At 47.9% G+C, this 17,511-nt stretch overlaps 8 protein-coding genes across 8 annotated transcripts; 5 read left to right on the forward strand and 3 right to left on the reverse strand.

Moving 5' to 3' along the window:
* Positions 1-1,477: 1,477 nt before the first annotated feature.
* On the forward strand, positions 1,478-3,815 carry ONS95_009455 (uncharacterized protein; the record flags this gene model as incomplete). The annotated part of the gene is made up of 7 exons (XM_058503053.1): positions 1,478-1,894; positions 1,945-1,994; positions 2,043-2,351; positions 2,408-2,458; positions 2,511-2,658; positions 2,704-3,008; positions 3,058-3,815. The coding sequence occupies 7 exons, from the start codon at positions 1,478-1,480 to the stop codon at positions 3,503-3,505; spliced, it is 1,728 nt and encodes a 575-aa protein (XP_058361987.1). The 3' UTR covers positions 3,506-3,815.
* A 1,075-nt stretch (positions 3,816-4,890) lies between these two features.
* On the forward strand, positions 4,891-6,461 carry ONS95_009456 (uncharacterized protein; the record flags this gene model as incomplete). The annotated part of the gene is made up of 2 exons (XM_058503054.1): positions 4,891-5,655; positions 5,703-6,461. 2 exons carry the CDS (start codon positions 4,891-4,893, stop codon positions 6,459-6,461), a joined length of 1,524 nt encoding a protein of 507 aa, XP_058361988.1.
* Positions 6,462-7,425: 964 nt separating this feature from the next.
* Positions 7,426-8,570, forward strand: ONS95_009457 (uncharacterized protein; the record flags this gene model as incomplete). The annotated part of the gene is made up of 2 exons (XM_058503055.1): positions 7,426-7,466; positions 7,526-8,570. The coding sequence occupies 2 exons, from the start codon at positions 7,426-7,428 to the stop codon at positions 8,568-8,570; spliced, it is 1,086 nt and encodes a 361-aa protein (XP_058361989.1).
* Positions 8,571-9,310: 740 nt separating this feature from the next.
* On the forward strand, positions 9,311-10,587 carry ONS95_009458 (uncharacterized protein). Its single transcript, XM_058503056.1, has 3 exons — positions 9,311-9,657; positions 9,738-10,421; positions 10,516-10,587. The coding sequence occupies exons 1-2, from the start codon at positions 9,463-9,465 to the stop codon at positions 10,083-10,085; spliced, it is 543 nt and encodes a 180-aa protein (XP_058361990.1). The 5' UTR covers positions 9,311-9,462; the 3' UTR covers positions 10,086-10,421; positions 10,516-10,587.
* Positions 10,588-10,712: 125 nt separating this feature from the next.
* On the reverse strand, positions 10,713-12,830 carry ONS95_009459 (uncharacterized protein). The gene is made up of 8 exons (XM_058503057.1): positions 12,411-12,830; positions 12,345-12,362; positions 12,222-12,288; positions 12,113-12,173; positions 11,946-12,054; positions 11,796-11,898; positions 11,650-11,749; positions 10,713-11,602 (listed from the first exon to the last, which is right to left on the reverse strand). The coding sequence occupies exons 1-8, from the start codon at positions 12,767-12,769 to the stop codon at positions 11,076-11,078; spliced, it is 1,344 nt and encodes a 447-aa protein (XP_058361991.1). The 5' UTR covers positions 12,770-12,830; the 3' UTR covers positions 10,713-11,075.
* A 268-nt stretch (positions 12,831-13,098) lies between these two features.
* ONS95_009460 (uncharacterized protein) lies at positions 13,099-14,799 on the reverse strand (the record flags this gene model as incomplete). The annotated part of the gene is made up of 2 exons (XM_058503058.1): positions 13,099-14,252; positions 14,304-14,799. 2 exons carry the CDS (start codon positions 14,797-14,799, stop codon positions 13,099-13,101), a joined length of 1,650 nt encoding a protein of 549 aa, XP_058361992.1.
* Positions 14,800-15,345: 546 nt separating this feature from the next.
* Positions 15,346-16,396, forward strand: ONS95_009461 (uncharacterized protein). The gene has a single exon (XM_058503059.1). It carries the CDS (start codon positions 15,376-15,378, stop codon positions 16,285-16,287), a length of 912 nt encoding a protein of 303 aa, XP_058361993.1. The 5' UTR covers positions 15,346-15,375; the 3' UTR covers positions 16,288-16,396.
* RPS18 (ribosomal 40S subunit protein S18B) lies at positions 16,397-17,435 on the reverse strand. The gene is made up of 4 exons (XM_058503060.1): positions 17,372-17,435; positions 17,165-17,189; positions 16,904-17,034; positions 16,397-16,852 (listed from the first exon to the last, which is right to left on the reverse strand). Exons 1-4 carry the CDS (start codon positions 17,383-17,385, stop codon positions 16,552-16,554), a joined length of 471 nt encoding a protein of 156 aa, XP_058361994.1. The 5' UTR covers positions 17,386-17,435; the 3' UTR covers positions 16,397-16,551.
* Between the last annotated feature and the right edge of the window lie 76 nt (positions 17,436-17,511).

The following is a 17,511-nucleotide window of genomic DNA, read 5'->3' on the forward strand; positions in this document are numbered from 1 at the left end:
AAGCGGGATTTTGAGTATGGCAGACTTTATCCTCTTCAATTGTTCTTGGAATGATAATTCCTATATTTTTTCGATTCTTCTCTATGGTCAAGCCGTCACTCATTCACTGTTATCTGGTCGTAGTTTTGTCCTTGTTTTCCTTGCCCTCAGTCCTTCATATTTGATTACTACCTACTTAAAGATCAGCATTGGATTTAGATATTCAACATATCATGAGTTCTACCAGACATTTCACTCGTATGCCGTTGAATAAGCAGCATCTGAGCAGGCGCTGACTGGGAAAAGTTCCTTCAGCCATCAAATTTCCGGCACACTCTATGATCCATTTCCTGTGTCAAGATATTGCTCCGTTAGAGTTTTGGTCGAGGTCAAGTGATGGCAAATCTCTTTCATTCCGGTCTATCCGCTTCGTGATATTCCTCCAAAAGTCTCCCTTGACACATTTACAAAGGCCGCGTTGAACCTTGTTTGATTGCTTCTCCCTTTTGTTTTTGAATCTGTTAAGATGGAGTTGCGTTGTGCTGCTGATGGCTGTTGGCCTTCAGTAATGTAAGAATTGATGAAAGTCAATTCCGTGAATAGCGACGTGTGTCTACAAGTCCTATCTCAAAAAGCACATTGGCCTGCCGAAGTCGCAGGAGTTTGACCAGGGTCTTTGTCTGACCGGTAAAGTGTAGTCGCTCATGTCGATCTCAAATCGAAGTTCACGGACTTCGGAATGCTCAGAGCCCACAATCTCATGGTGACAAACTATTCAGCATCGATATGACAGTTGTTCCTCCAGGTCCACTACACTTGTTCAAGCTCGCTCCTCGGATTATAAGTACTCGGACGGGCAATATCCTCCGTTCATGGGCAGTGTTATACTTTCCAGCTTCTTGTTCCGGCTAGGGTCCCCTGACTGATGACGGTGACCTGTCAATGGTTTTCCAATATGATCAAATGATTCTACTCTATCGAGTCCATCTACTCCGTGGGGTTTTGATGAGGGCCGGTATCTCAGGCCCTCGCCAAAGCCGTTAATGAAAGGATTGCGCTGATATTCTATGTGTCACTTACTTCCTCGCATCACCACACTTTAAATAGATACTTCCTTCTAGCTCTTATATGTCAATTTGATTTGTAGAAAAGAGTAGTTTGATTTTTTGATTAAAGCAGAGCCTATTGTGGAAACAAGTATATGAAGGTTGAAAATTGGTTATTTTTAGTTGTATCTTGCTTATTCAATTTCGCCCGGCCCTCATTAAAAACCTCACCAAGTATGCATGCTCGAGGCATGGAATAAATAAGGAAGACAGCTGGCATTTACGAGCTAGTTCGGAAGAAGCAGGTATCATCGATAGATCTGCAGCTAGGAAGCTTCCGCAAAGCTTGAACTATCCACCCCACTCCTCTGAGCTGGGAAGATATAAATCGGGATATATTTCTCTCAATTTATTTCCTTTGCAATTGTCTTTCTAGAAGGGTTCTTTCTTTCATGATGACTTTCTCAAAAGTTTCGCTTTTGCTTTCTGCAGCTTCTCTAGTTTTCGCGCAATTCGTTCCAGCTCCTAAAGATCTGCAACATGCCACTGGCTATCTCGGCTTACCAGTCCGATACAAGGAAGTTCCTACAGGAATCTGCGAGTTGGATCCGAAGGTCAAGAGTTACTCTGGATATGTAGATGTCTCTGAAAATGAGCATATTTTCTTCTGGTTCTTCGAGGCGCGGAACGTGGATCCGACTGAAGCACCTTTGACGGTGTGGATCAATGGAGGACCGGGATCTTCTTCGATGATTGGATTATTCAAGGAGAATGGACCTTGTAGAGTGGACAGTGATGGGAAAGTTTATAATAATCCTTATTCTTGGTCGAATGTTAGCAATATGATTTATATCGACCAGCCGACGCAGGTATGTTGCTAGATCCAAGTTAGAAGACAAAGAAAACTGATCTTGTGCAGACGGGATTCTCCTACAGCATTCCTGTCAATGGATATGTTGACCCAAATTAGTAAATTGGTCTTCAATCCATTGTCGTCCACAGCTAACGACTTCTAAGCAACGTCATTGTCTCCCTACCCGATGCAACCTGTCCCGACTATGCTCAAAAGTTCGGAACCTGTGGCACCTTCAGTTACCCAAACCAGACCCTCACCGCAAGCACAACTGGTAATGCAGCGCCAAACTTCTGGAAGACGCTCCAGGGATTCATGGGAGCTTTCCCACAATATTCTCGTCGTGGATTCCACTTCGGAAGTGAGAGTTATGGTGGGCATTGGGGACCAATATTCACCGAGTATATCGAGGAGCAGAATGCGAAAAATATTCTCGGGGCGCACAAGATCTCGTTGGAGACTGTTTTGATTGGGTATGTAGAAGTACTCTGCTTGTGTTGGGCAATCAAAAGATCTGACTTGTTGGTAGAAACGGGTGGTTCGATCCTCTGATTCAGTATCAGTCTTTTTACAATTTCACGTATGTATTCAATCCCGTGACAGCTGCTCATGGGTGCTAATCTTCGCTGCAGCGTCTCCCCAGGCAACACTTACGACTACTCTCCATTCAGTCCCAGTATCCAAGCTCAATTCTACAACAATCTGTACGGACCAGGAAATTGTGTTGATCAAATCAAAGATTGCGCTGCTAGAGGGCTTGATGCGATTTGTGCAGCAGCTGTGAGTACTTCAGCACTAAGCAAGACATGTAACTAACATGTACAGGACCATTTCTGTTCTGCTACTGTTGAGTCCATCTATGACATCTACCTGGGCAGAGACGAACTCGATATACGAGAGCTGAGCCCGGACCGCTTCCCATACAGCTTCTACATCTCATATCTCAACACTCCAAAGGTTCAAGCTGCGATTGGAGCATTCCAGAACTTCTCAGAGTCCTCGGGAGCTGTGTTCGATGCTCTCACTGCAACCGGAGACGACAACCGAGAATATGGCACTGTTTCTGCTCTAAGGAAGCTCCTTGCCCAGAATCTGACAGTTATGCTCTACGCTGGAGATGCAGATTACAAGTTCGTCTCCACTCTTCCATTTCTTAATACTCGCTAACACTATTGACAGCTGCAACTGGCTTGGCGTCGAAGCCGTCTCGAAAGAAATCAATGCCCCCAACTTCTCCTGCGCCGGCTACACGAATCTCACAACCAGTGACTCCATCGTACACGGACAGGTAAAACAAGCCAATAAATTCTCTTTTGTCCGAGTCTACCAGTCCGGCCATGAAGTACCTTTCTACCAACCGCTCGCCTCGCTAGAGATGTTCGAGAGGGCGATTAATGGCTTGGATATCGCTACCGGGAAGGAGAAGCCAAGGGAGGGTTATGTAACGGTAGGCCCTGAGAAGAGTGAGTATAGGGAGGGGAACTCGACGATTCAGTTTAAGGTGCTGCCTGCGGACGCAACGTATAATTATACGACTGGGGCGCCGAATCCGCCTGGGCAGGGGTCATTGAAGAAGAGGGGCATGGGATTGTTGAGTAAAGAGAAGAAATTTAAGTCGCGAGTGTAAATGTGGGTGGTAGTATGGTAGATGCTGAAATTTATATTTTGACACATGGGATGGGCCAATATGTACGGATGTTGGTTGTTGAGCACTCTGCACATCTCATTTTCAGCTGAGAAACGGTAACACAAGCTACTTTGGCCATCAAGGAACATGAAAACCCGTATACATCTTCATGACATCAGGAAGCATGCCTCCATCGTTAGCCAATCTCTTGCCATCTCATAGGTCCCACGTGATCATATATCACATGAACTCAATCGTATGCGATCCCATTTGCCACACGACCTTTGCGAGAAGACCTTGTGTAACGAACCTCGGCACACGAACTACCTAAGACACGAATCGCGGAATAACTGGTGACCGACTCACGATACTTCGCTTGAAGAGGGGCATTCGGACATGGCTCGAAGGGGAAAGGACCTGTTGGAATTTGATTTTGTTGAGGACAAGGACCCGGACCCCGCTATTGAACGCGTCGAATAGAAAGCCAAGCAAAAAGCACGAAGCGGAGAAAAGAAGGAACAGGGCCCGAGTAGCTTCACTTGACTTGAGAGAGTAGTTGAAAGTGAAGATATACTTTGACTAAAGTACATTGTAACACGAAGATGGTCGCTCGAGGCTGTGTTTACGTATCGCCCCCAAGGACGAGGAGGAGGAGGAGGAGGAGGAGGAGGAGGAGGAGGAGGAGGAGGATGCGGCTCCAATCAGCGCTTATGCAAGGAACTAAACCCCTACTGTAACTACCTTACCTTATTAGCGAAGCGAGAACGCCCCGCGTCATCATTATTCAACACTTTTTGCTGGCCTTCCCAAAACATGTCGTCTGCCCGGTGGCCATGGGTTTGTATCGTCAAGCTTTCCTTTCGCCCTTTTTCACTCACACTCACACTCACACTCTCACCCTTCCCCATCCCCTTCCCACCCTCTCTCTTCCTCACATGTCAAGGTCCCTGGCCAGCTTGTCCTTTCTCCACAAGCAAAGCTGCTGAGCTTACCACAGACCTCGGTAGAAATTGGCTTTTTATTTATCTAGCAACCTTTGCCAGTTCCCTGTTCTGGGAAGCTTGATGAAACTTCAACACGGCCAGCACCTCCGTAGCAAAAGGTTGTCCTTCGAAGAACATTCCACTCTACTCTACTCTACTCTGCTCTGCAACAGCTCTTCTTCTTTACTGTACGCAGAAGCCCTTTGCGCCTCTGCAGTCTTTGCGCTACTGGGTTTACACTTAATTTCTTTCGCGTCCCATTGACGAACTGAGAACAGGCATTTCTCCCGTCCAAAAGTCGCGTGCCCACATCCCCAGCTTCGACACATTCCAGAAAGCGGATATCCCACAACCCAAAAGTCTAGAACGCACAGGAGCTATACCCTCAAACACTGAGTGAAGATGTCTTCTCCAATGGTGCACTTATCCGTCCCCAACTCCGACCTCTTCCAGTTTCCCCCAAGCAACGAGCCTCGAACTCTCCCTTCGCCGCCCGCTGGCTCGACACTTTTCGCTCCGCCATTTACGATACCCAGCTCGATCTACAATTCTGTTCTAGACATTCGAGTGCCAATCACGATTGCCAGCGTGTACGCCGTTACCGTTGTTTCTGTCAACGCATATAACCGCTCGAGAGGGAATAAGCCATGGGCGATCAGCAAGACGAAGCCATTCTTCTGGTTTGTTGTGGCACACAACATCTTATTGGCAGTATACTCTGCCTGGACCTTCATTGGCATGTTCGGGGCTCTGCAAAGAACTTTGCCCAGATGGACAGGCGCTGAGACTTTGACGCCTATGGTGGACAGCTTGTGCAAAATGCACGGTGCTCGCGGACTTGGAAATGCGGTTGCGTACAATGGCACCCTCTCACAATGGGTGTCGACATCGTCATCTATGCTCCTGACTGAGACGGGACAACCAGACCCTACAGATGTTGGAAGATTGTGGAATGAGGGTCTTGCTTTCTATGGCTGGTTCTTTTACTTGAGCAAGTTTTACGAGGTTCTGGATACTGTTATTATCTTGGCCAAGGGAAAGCGAAGCTCGACTCTGCAGACTTATCATCATGCTGGAGCTATGATGTGCATGTGGTCTGGAATTCGGTACATGTCTCCACCAATCTGGATGTTTGTTTTTGTCAACTCGGCAATTCATGCTCTCATGGTACGTATTCCGTCCTTCCGCTTGGGAAACATGCTAACGAAATATAGTACACTTACTACACTCTGACTGCCTTCTCTGTCCCGATTCCCCAAAGCCTCAAGCAGAGTCTCACAACCATGCAAATCATGCAATTCCTAGTCGGAACCGCCTATGCATCTCTCCACTCCTTCCTCTCCTACGAAATCCCAGTGCAGGTTGCAGACATCGAGGGCTCAATCAAGACCGCCGCATCAGCCGCCAGCTCCTCAATCGCCTCCGCAGCAACCTCAGCCGGGCTCGGAAAGTTGGTTATGAAGTACCTGTACCGTGCAGCTGGAGAAGAAGGACTTGCCGAGAACGTCAACGCACCAGCGCCAACTGCCCAGACAACATCCGCTCCTAGCAGCAACGGAATTCAATACCGCACCGAGTACCAAACGGTCCCGTGTATCGACACCAGCGGACAGACCTTCGCTATCTGGTTGAACGTCTTCTACTTGACTCCACTGACATTCCTCTTTGTCCGTTTCTTCGTCAAGTCCTACCTCCGACGGTCGAACCAGAAGGGTGGAAAGGCATCCAAGCACAGCGCTGCGGAGTCAGCTGGAAAAGATGCATTGAAGGGTATTGACCGCGAGCTGAACGGACGTGCCAACGGAACCCCCAACGGTACACCCAACGGCAAGGCGAATGGAACACCAAATGGAAAAGCAAATGGAACGCCTAATGGAAAAGCCAATGGACGTGCCAATGGAACTCCCAATGGCACTCCTAACGGAAAGGCAAACGGTAAGGGGAATGGGAATGGGAAAGCATTTAGCTTGTAATGGAGCACTAGGATGGGTATGTAATGGAGAACAATCGAATGGGGGATGGGTATCGTGCCGTATGAGCGAGCATATTGAGCGATGAGCGAATTGATGGATAGCTTCTTCTGTTTGTTGGCATGGTAGAAAAAAATGGCATAGCATAGAAATAAGATATCAAAGTGTGTTTGTACGGACGCAATGAAAGTAATGATACCAGTCTAGTCAGTTAGTGTTTAGTGGAATTGGACTTCCCTGTCAAATGCAATTCTTCTTGGACGTGACATTGACTGGTTGCAGCATGAGAAACACTTTATCGTATAGTATTGATAGGTAGTTGATTCCATTGACTAAACTACATGTCAACCCGACCAGAAGCAAGTCCTTCTACACTTCTCGTCTGATGCAAAGTCAATCTCAAATTTAGCAAGAAATACTTTCATTCTTATGCTGGTCAAATCTCCGTATCGAGGACACTCAACCGAAACTCAAGCAATTGCCGCTTCGGCAACCTCACCCAAATACTTCCCCAGATCGGCAAACCTGCCTCTTCAATACCCGAGTATCGGCAAACAAAGGAGGTCACCCGGAGACGTACAAATACTGTTCAGCAGAAAGACTACGTTAGCTTAACACGGGATGGCCGAAATATTACATGTGCATGTCCAAATGATAACCAACCGGCCGTTTTATCGGCGATTGAGGAAAAAATATTTCTTAGTTGAGCTTGCCAGGCCAAGTAGCTGCCGCCCCCTGACCCCGCTATCGTCATGGAGGGGTTGCAAGCCAAGGGTTGGATGAGGTAAGTAGCTTGATGTGTTCTTGGATCACTTTTCTCGCCTTCGTATCGCAGACTCGAATTGCTATTTATACTTGATTCCCGCGTTTCGAGTTTCTCACAGCCATACTCTTTATTTCTGTTCAGTACTCAATTGTTGTCTTAATACCTCTCTTTGCCTACAGCTTACTAGATACCTACCCCGCCATGGCAAGCAAAACCTACAATGTTGGAGTGATCGGATATGGGTATATCTTCCTCTTCCACAAGCCCTACAATAGAGAAACAGCAGCTAATCTCCAAACAGCATGTCCGCCAAAGTCTTCCACATCCCCCTAATCCTCCGCACCCCGACCTTCACCCTCTCCGCCATCGTGCAACGAACCCCCAAACCCACCGACTCCGCCGCGAAAGACCACCCCTCCGCAAAGATCTACTCCTCCGCAACCGACCTCTTCGCCGACCCAAACCTCGAGATAATCGTCATAACCACCACCCCAGACACACACTTCGAATTCACCAAATCCGCCCTCGAAGCAGGCAAACACGTCATCGTCGAGAAGCCCTTCGTTCCCACCTCCTCACAAGCACAGCAACTAATCGACGTCTCGAAAGCCACAGGGAAGCTCATCTGCGTCTACCAGAACCGGAGATGGGACGCTGATTTTCTCACTGTGAGAAAACTGATCAGCGAGGATACGATCGGCAGGGTGGTCGAGTTCGAGACGCATTTCGATCGGTATAAAGCCGTCAAGCCGGAGACGTGGAAGGGCACGCTGGGCATGGAACAGGCGGGTGGAGTGGTGTATGATTTGGGGACGCATTTGATTGATCAGGCGTATGTGCTGTTTGGGCTGCCGGAGAGCGTTACGGCCGTTTTTGCGAATCAGAGGGATGATGGGGGGGAGGAGCCGGATAGTATTACGGTGCTGCTTGGGTATGGAACGGGGAAGCCGCTGGTTACGGTTAAGGCGGGGGTGATGTGTGTGGAGACTGAGCAGTTAAGGTATTGGGTGAGGGGAACGAAGGGGAGCTTTAAGAAGTTCCATTTGGATGTGCAGGAGGATCAGTTGAAAGCTGGTATGATGCCAGGTGATAAGGGATTTGGTGTTGAGGGCGAGGAGAGAGCGGGGACGTTGGTTGTGCTTGGGGAGGATGGGAAGCCAAAGGCTAGCGTGCTGAAGAATGTTGAGCCGGAGACTTATGTCAAGCTCTATGAAGGCTTTGCGAAGGCTGTTGCGGGAGGGGGAGAGAAGGAGGTTCCTGTGAAGGCAAGTGAGGCGCGGGATGTGTTGAGGATTATTGAGGCTGCGAAGGAGTCTGCTAAGAGTGGGAAGTCTGTGAGTTTGTAGGTGTAGCTTGTGGTAATCTTCTACAAACTTGTAATCACAACTAGTATTTACGCATTTTATTGGTAATTGTCTTGTCCAAAGAACTCGTAGTCATCAAAAGTACATTTCTGACACTCCAGGAAACAGTTCACAAGCTTGGGGCCCAAATTCCTAAGACGAAATAGTGATAGTAGAGCACTTTGGATAGAGGAGTTGTTGAAAGTAATGGAAGATGGAGGGTTGCAGTAAGCCCAGAAACGGGTAGGCAGTTTGAACCCACATGTAATTGGAAGCCATATTAGTCAACTGGAATCAGGTAGCATGGGTTGTATGATCCCCGAGAGACTCTTTTAACCATATGCAGGGCATGTTGTTCTCTCGTTGTGATGTTATGGGGATATTGGAATGAGATGTTCAATAGCAATTATGGGAAACATGGAAGACATAGGCTGGTCCGCGAATAGTAGAAATCCAGCTGATAGCGAGATGGACGTCAATTGAAGAATTACTGTATATGTAAGGTCCTTGGTTGACAATGTCTCGGTATGTTTTGGCATCAGAATAAACGAAGAAGCTGTGTTTTGCTTCGGAGATCGAATTGAGTTAGCATGGAGGTCAATTATAGAGTGTTCAGACCCCCATTTCGTACAATTCGACGCTCATGAATGTCGGATGTAGCTCCTGTGATCTCTCCAGCGATTCTGTGACCTTCAGAATTTGGACAGTCGAGTAACAGTAACACAGAGCAAGAAAGTCGAGCCGTAAGAACGGGGCTCGCTAAAGCTCCAAACAAGGAAGCAACAACGACACGTGATCACGTGAATGCCGTCATCCAGCGTTGGAGAGCTGAGCAAGAGCAAGTCGAAGCCTACTTTTCATCTATTCCAATTCCTCTGCACAATCACGATTCCAAATGCCATCACAAACCGCTCCTCAATTCTCTCACAACGACACTACAGCTTCACCGAAAATGGCAATCCAGCAGCGAACTTCCGGCATCTTCAGCCGCATCCAAAGCCTGGTGGACAACTACATTGTCACCCCTTCGGCGCGCGAGAAGTATTACAGCAATATCAGTACATTTGCACATGAACAACCTCTTCTTTTCGTAAGTTGTTACTAAGTTACAATTCTATCCCATCAGCAGTACCATATAAATTCTCGAAGCGCAAAACTAACACGCTCTAGACCTTCCTCCTCTCCCAACTCATCCTCTCATTCACCCCCATCGCACTCTTCCTCTCCTTCTCCCTCGGCGTCCTCTTCCTCTCGCTCATCACCGCTCTCCTCTTCTCACTCTTCTGGATCGGCGTCGCGCTCCTGGTCCTCGTACCTACGCTCTTCATTACCGTCAGCCTCGCGATCGTGGTCTGGATCTGGGCTGTGAGCAGCTTCCTGATCGCGAGATGGGTGTATAATGTTGTGCCCGTTAGTGTGAGGGGACAGACGGAGGTTGCGCTGCCGAATGGGAAGACGGCGGTGGTGGAGAAGACGGGGGAGGGGTATGGGGATGTCAAGGGTGAGGTTAGGGGTTAGGTTGGCGAATAATGAATTGGGGTTGGGATTGAATGGGGACTGGGTTGGGCTTAGGAAGGCGTGGAATTGATACCAATGGCGTTTACGGGTGGAATGGAACATAGGACAAAATGGCTATACTCAAGGCGAAAGGGCATTGAGGGAAATGGAGGATACCATGCGTAATAAGAAGGAATACAGGACAGGACAGCCATGAAATGTCTATAGATACGGATGATAATGACCAATCGAATATGAATGTTTAATGACAAACACTTCTAGGAACAGATAATATCTCACTCGTCACAGTCATCACTCAAAGTAATAGTGCGTTTAGAAACACAATATACACGCACGGTATGTCCCGCACAGCGTATCAGCTTAAATCCTCCTTCATAGACACCTTCATCAGCTCTTTACCATCATGAGTATACCCCCTAACCATTGTTAGTACGCACAGAGTCCTGAGTGTGTAGTGATAATCCAAGGGATTGTTATCTATGAGTTATTGTTGACTTGTGTTGCGCTTTTTAGCGAGGATATCCGGGATATCAAGGATATCGAGGGTATTGGTGTCAACCAAGATAAGAGAGCAAATGGGACGACATGGAGACATGAAAGATCTTACATTTTACAAGACAAGGTACTCTTTCACATTCGCACATAGCCGTCTCCATACATCGAATCTTGGAGTAAGTGAGAACTTGATTATCAGGTCTTCTCGGTTGAGTGCTTTGAAGAATTTATATACAAGATTCGCATCTAAGCCACCCTTTACAGAATTTGAGCAAGCGCTTCTTCCCTGGTGTAATTTGTGTTACGCCATCTGGAGACGTAATCATCATGGTTGACTAGACGAGTCAGTAAGTATCTCAACTTAGGGGTCCAAGAACTTACTGTAGCCGCCACAAATCCTCCTCTTTCCTGTGAACGAGGACCGACCATGCAGAACTCGCCAATTATCAAAGACTACGACGAAGTCAGCACGACCATACTTGAGTACTCGCAATCTCATTTTAGGGAGTACTTACTCAACGGTCTTCCTGGCTTCAACTGCGCCCAATACTCCATATTCTTCCTCTTCAAGATCTCATCCCATTTTGCAGCCGCCTTGTACCACTTCTCTGCACCCATATCTCGATCTTCGCTCAGTGCCACGACACCTCTATCGTCATTATTCCACCTGACCTGCATCAGTCTCGGGACTCCACCTTCTTTCAGATCACCAAAGTTAAGCACAGGCATCTTTTTCGCGGGCGTGATGGTGATACCCTCATTGCCGCTAGCGTGCCAGCTGATGGGCGTCTTAGAGAGGATCTCATAGGAGGCAGGTGATTCTTTGAGGAGTGTTTTGGCGGCGTTGAAGCCGTCTACCAGGAGAGACGCACCGCCTGATCCTTCCGTGTGTGAGAGGAGGTGGAACATTTGGAGGCCGGCCGGGTCGGTGAAGTAGGTTGTGTCTGTGTGAGCTGGGAGAGCGAGGTTGGTATATGCTGTGTCTTTCATGGTGAGATCGGCTGTGAAATCATAGAAGCCACCTAAAAGTGTGAGTGTGAACCGTTCCGAAGTCTGGAGATGGATTTACCGTAATGAGTTACTCGTATAAAAGAGATGTGCTCTAGGAGCTCTTGTGTTTTCTCAGGGGAGACAGGACAACCATCTACGTAGCAAAATCCGTATTGTCTCTGCTGAAATTAGCGCTAATGATTTTGTTCGTAGGTTCTAACCTACAATCTTAGCCGTCCATGCTCCAACACCTTTATCATTTGCCATGATCTCATCATAATGAACGGAAGGCGGATTTGCTTCAATCGTTGAGTCCCAGTAGGTGAAGCTACTGTTTCTCAGTGCTGAACTCATAGGATTGTTCATTCTACTTACGGATCTGCCTTCGCTTCCTTTTCCTGTACAGAAATGGGCACACTCGACTTCCTCCTATGTTTCAAGAGCCAATCCCATTTATAAGAACTGACATGTCCATCGTTGGCCCCTACTCTATCAGCACAAACTGTTCGATAAAGATATGCAGGCTACGATGCAGGACTCACATGTTATTCGTAGACCGTCCTTCTCGGTTCGTACTTCCTTTGGTTGGATATCTTGAGAAATCTATCCAAATCAACTTGAGTCCCTTGTCGCCGAAATCAAAAAACATACAGAAAAAGTATCAAAAGCTCTCTGCATAGTATCCTGATTGACACACTTCTCACAACGGCAATTGTCCCTAATTCTTTTAGTCACGTGCACCACATCCATTTTCAGAGTTCTCTGCTACCATACCTCAGCCAGAAATTCGGTCTATAGACTGTCAGTGCTATCCTGTCGGAAGAGAACTGAAGTACTTACGCTACATTGATCGACGAAGTACTCCCGGTCTCCAACTGAATCGGCACACCCCATTCTCCCCAAGTCGGCAACCCCTTCTCATCATGTCTATCCAAAGCACTTTTCTCCTGTCTCAGCACTCCGCCCACTTCATATCCTTCACCCAGCGCCCAGTGGACTTTTGAGATTTGCTTTTTACTTTCTTTGTGACCTGATTTTCTACCTGGCTCTGCGTGGGAGGACACATCCGGGGTAGTGGATGTAAATGGCGGGGGAGGACTCTTGGTGGTCGCCTTGGTGGATTCTGTTGCGATGAGGCGCCGGGAGATTCTATTTATTGGTTTATGGGCGCAGCATAGACGCTGCAGTCGTACATTCATCTTGCTTTCTGCTGTGACACTAATTTATGATGAAGCGCTTTCTTGTATGTCTGGTCCGAGGAAGCTCCAAGTCAGTCCCACTTCTCGGCTATTGGAACGCTAGTTTAGGCATACTGTGAAGTTCAGGTAACAAACAATACAAATGCCAAGGTCTTAAATAACAGTCACGCAAGGTTGAGAGAAATGAATCAAAAACAACATAGTTGATTTATCTACCTGGAAGTAGCCTATGGGAGTCTAAGTATTAAAAGTCATGCGCCTATCCTATCCAAATATGTCGCATAATATCCTGACTTCATTTATACAATCCGATCCTATCTCGATATAATCTAGAACCACTCTCCACCAACCCATCTGTTGAGGAAATCCAATGATGCCTCTGGCTGATCCATGGGAACCATGTGGCCAGCACCGAAGATCTGGAGGAAGGTGAAATTGCCGCTGTTCTTGATCTTTCCGTACTTGTCACCGTTGTCAAGCTTGATGTCCTTGATACTGGCCTTGTTGAAGTCTTTCTGTCCTGGCCACTCAAGAGCCTCGGTCCAGGCCTGGTTACCGAGCCAGTTGCAGATGAAATCAGCATCACCGGCGTAAATCAAAACTGGGATTTGCTCAAGGATGCCTGGGACGAGACGGTGGAAGGGTTGCATCCAGTCACCTTGGAAGAGGAAGTTTCGGTTGATATCGAAGTTACAGCTGTCGTAGCTGCTGACCTCAACGCCAAGCTCCTTTTGGACATCAGCCTTGTTCAAGAATTCGCTGATCCAGCCGAGAGCGGAGTAGCAAAGGTTGTTGGAATCCTCGCATTGTCCACGGATATCATAAACATTTTGGCCAGTTCTTTGGTATGGGCCAATCATAGCGTTGTTACAGTAGATGCTGGCAGGGACGCAAGACCAGACACTCTCGCTATCATAACAGGCTTGGATCATGCTTTGACAGCGGGGAAGAGCATTCTCCATAGCCTGGCACTCGCTCTCGTCGAGAACAGCTGGGTATCCACCCTTTCCGCAGGCCATTGGCTTATAGTACTCATATTGAGTAAGGCCATCGGTCAAACCATTGCCAATGAGAACAGACTTCAAGTTAATATTACGCTTCTTGTGTGCGAGAATCTCAGAGGTGAAGACTGGGATGTAGTGGCCAGCGTAAGACTCTCCGGCAATGTGGAAGTCTTGCTTCGCGTACTCGGGAAATTGCTTGAAGAACAGGGTAAGGAGAGCGTAAACGTCCTTTCCAGCAGCAATGGTGTTGCTGACGGATCCACCACTGTAGGAATAACCAACATTGACTGGTTGGTCAAGGAAGATGACTGAAGCATTGGCGTTCCAGGAGTATGGGTTGCTGTGAAGCTTGAGGTTCTTGTCGATGGAAGATGGGCCAAGTTCGAGGAACAAGCCAGTAAGAGAAGAGCATCCTGGTCCACCGTTGAGCCACAAGATTACGGGGTCGTTCTTTGGGTCATTGCGAGATTCAAAGAACCCTGAAAATCAATTAGTAGCTGTCTTGAGGAAATTGAAATATTCATTCTTACAATAAAACAGATGCTTGTCATTTTCGTCATCATCAAGATAACCACTGTACTGCTTGACGGTATCAACACCAAGCTTCGAAGGGTCAACATGCTTGGCCCGCAGCTTGTATGACTCCAGCTTTCCATCAATCTCTCTCTCCTTCTCTCCGTTGGCGTTCTCGACCCAAACGCTCTGGATATCAGAACCCTTGACAACATAGTCCCAGGTATTGTCTGGCTTCTTTGTGTGTGGCTTTGGTGCTGAGAAGAAGGATGCCTTCTCCATCTCTTCTGGGAAGTACATTGTGACCTCATCCCAGATGGCCTTTGCCTCAGCAGTCATCTCACTCATCGACTCTGCGAGATGGTTGAGGGACTTCGACCAGGCATTGGCGATTGGCTTAGCAGCATCCTTGAGAGGGTTCTGTCCCTCCAAAGGGTTCTTGAGGATCTGCTGCTGCTTCGTGATAGCTGCCGAGGCAGCGCCCAACAGGACGGTGGATGCGAGGAGCTTCATGCTGAAGTTCCGAGTAGACAGGGAGAATAGGATGCCGGATCACTATTGGGATCTTAGCAGTATTGTGGTGATGCTTGATTTCGATTCCAGATCGCCCCAAATTGATGCTTGATGGGAAGAATGGGGATGATGGATGGAGTGGAGGGAAGGTTGGGGAGGGCATGAGCTCTTGTTTCAAGCGGGCGTTGTCATGGGTACGAGCTAGCTGCTGGGGCCGACGGTTACGTATGTTCGGCGCAGGCACCAGGCCACTGACGATAAGCCATATCTAGCTTGCACGTGTGCGCCTCTGACTCGCAGAAAAGGTAAATGTGCCCGCGACTGCTTCTGACTTTGGGATGGAATTTTGGCCTATTGTTTATTTGGACAATTACCATCCAAATGAGTAATTAGCAATGAATTATATATGAACTTGCCTTTAGTAGGATCAAGTTTTTCCATGAAAGAGGGGGAGGGGTTCTTTCTCCCCACAAAAGTCTTAGCGAGGTAGTAAGTCTGATAAATACTTCAAGAAATGCCCCTCGTAGGAAGAAGTTCACAAACAAAACAAATTCATGTCGTCTTGACCTCTTCAAAATGCCTATCAACCAGCCTTCCAACCAGATTAAACTGACAAACGTGTCGCTTGTGCGCCTAAAGAAAGCCAAAAAGCGCTTCGAAATCGCCTGCTACAAGAACAAAGTCCTCGAATGGCGGTCCGGAATTGAGACAGACCTCGACAATGTCCTACAGATCAACTCCGTCTTCCTTAATGTCTCGAAAGGACAGACTGCGCCCTCAGCAGACCTGGCGAAAGCGTTCGGAGCCAAAACACCGGTGAATGATATTATTCTCGAGATCTTGAATAAGGGAGAATTGCAGGTCGGGGAGAAGGAACGTCATGCGCAGTTAGAGAGAGTACATAACGAGGTTGTGGGGATCGTGGCAAGCAAGTTGGTGGATCCGAAAACCAAGAGGGTCTATACTACTGGTATGATTGAGAAAGCTTTGGAGATGCTCAGTTCGCAAGGTTCGCAAGCCCAGAATGCTGGGAGTGGAACTGGGACACCAGCTACAGGAGAGGATGGAGAGGCGAAGCCGAAAGTTAAGGAGCATGTTTGGACTGGAGTTATTGCTACGAAGAGTGCGAAGAGTCAAGCACTGGAGGCGATGAAGGCTTTGATCGCACATCAACCCATACCTGTTGCGAGAGCGAGGATGCGACTTCGAATCACTTGTCCCACCGCCATACTCAAGCAAGCGGCAAAAGGCGCCCCCAAGCCTGCTGATGAAGAGGAAGGAGAGGAGAAGACCAAGGGAACTGTCAAGGACCGCATCTTGAGCTTTATTGAGCAAGTAGAAACTCAAGATGTCATGGGCTCGGAATGGGAGGTTACCGGCTTCGTGGAGCCTGGAGCATTTAAGGGACTTGGAGACTTCATAGGTAACGAGACCAAAGGCCAAGGACGGGTAGAGGTTCTGGATATGGCTGTCACACATGAGGATTGATCTAGTTCTTTCATCTGAACTTAGCGAGCGAACATAGAGCATGAACGGCGTTTCGGTTCTGGCCTTCCAAAATGATCACTTTCAATATCACATTTCTGCCAAATGACCTTGATTTTGATGTTCTTGAATGTTTCTTCAGTCAACTAGATGTGGTAGAATACACCCAGTTTTTGCTTCATGCTTGAAATGCAAGAAAGCCATATGCACCGCGTGAAACCGAAAAGCCACACTCCATCCAGCCAATTTATCCCATGACCCACACGCTTAACCACCCTTCTTCTTGGAGACACCGACAGTCCGACCGCGACGACCAGTGGTCTTTGAGTGTTGTCCACGGACACGGAGTCCCCAGTAGTGACGGAGACCACGATGAGCACGGATCTTCTTCAGGCGCTCCAAATCATCACGAAGCTTCGAGTCGACACCGTTGGCGAGAATTTGGGAGTCCTTGCCATCGACGATATCGCGTTGACGATTGAGGAACCAGGATGGGATCTTGTACTGGGTTGGGTTTTGAATGATGGTGACGATACGCTCGAGCTCTTCGGAGGTGAGTTCACCGGCACTGGGCTATGTTAGATATTGTAAGGGATCGATCGAAGTATAGAATCCGTACCGCTTAGTCAAATCAACGTCGGCCTTCTTGCAGACCAAGTTGGAGTAACGACGACCAACACCCTTGATCTTGGTGAGCGCGTACATGACCTTTTGCTTTCCCTCAACGTTTGTGTTCAACAAACGCAGGATCTAGAAGCTGTCAGTCCATTGTTCACATTCGTGTTGAAGTATTTGGAGGTGGAGGTCGAGATGCGGAGAGGGTATTTCGAGATATTTATCGCTCCATGCTGGACAAGGGACAGATTGGGAGGTTGCATACGTATTGGAAGTTCGACTTCTCGCCCCTGCAGATGAATATACGTTAGCTATTGCTCCAAAATCGTCGTGTAGGGCTCGAAGAGTATGGTAGAGCGTGCAAATCAACGGGTTGACCGTTTTGCGCCATTCCAACGAGCAAGGCACCGTCTCCATTCCATCTCCACTTTCCACGCCTGTCCATTCATAGAGAAATTGTAGTTATACATACGTGACGAGAGACATGATGGGCAACTGTGGTCGTTGCTCTTCCTGTCCTGAGGATTTGTCGATTGTCGTCTGGAATTGAAGACGAGATTTCGCAGAATAGAAGGAAGTGCGCACTAGCGAGAAGGCGCTAAGTAAAACACG

Source organism: Cadophora gregata (genome assembly GCF_030347475.1).
Source record: "Cadophora gregata isolate MNR1 chromosome Unknown scaffold_3, whole genome shotgun sequence".
Lineage (NCBI taxonomy): Eukaryota > Fungi > Ascomycota > Leotiomycetes > Helotiales > Ploettnerulaceae > Cadophora > Cadophora gregata.

Coding starts and splice junctions, on each gene's coding strand:
- ONS95_009458 (XM_058503056.1), top strand. CDS start 9,463: ATGCCATCACAAACCGCTCCTCAATTCTCTCACAACGACACTACAGCT. Junction 9,658..9,737: donor ATGAACAACCTCTTCTTTTC/GTAAGTTGTTAC, acceptor AACACGCTCTAG/ACCTTCCTCCTCTCCCAACT.
- ONS95_009459 (XM_058503057.1), bottom strand. CDS start 12,769: ATGAATGTACGACTGCAGCGTCTATGCTGCGCCCATAAACCAATAAAT. Junction 12,174..12,221: donor GAGCTTTTGATACTTTTTCT/GTATGTTTTTTG, acceptor TGATTTGGATAG/ATTTCTCAAGATATCCAACC. Junction 11,899..11,945: donor AAGGAAGCGAAGGCAGATCC/GTAAGTAGAATG, acceptor GAGAAACAGTAG/CTTCACCTACTGGGACTCAA.
- ONS95_009461 (XM_058503059.1), top strand. CDS start 15,376: ATGCCTATCAACCAGCCTTCCAACCAGATTAAACTGACAAACGTGTCG.
- RPS18 (XM_058503060.1), bottom strand. Junction 17,035..17,164: donor AGAAGTCGAACTTCCAATAC/GTATGCAACCTC, acceptor GACAGCTTCTAG/ATCCTGCGTTTGTTGAACAC. Junction 16,853..16,903: donor GACGTTGATTTGACTAAGCG/GTACGGATTCTA, acceptor AACATAGCCCAG/TGCCGGTGAACTCACCTCCG.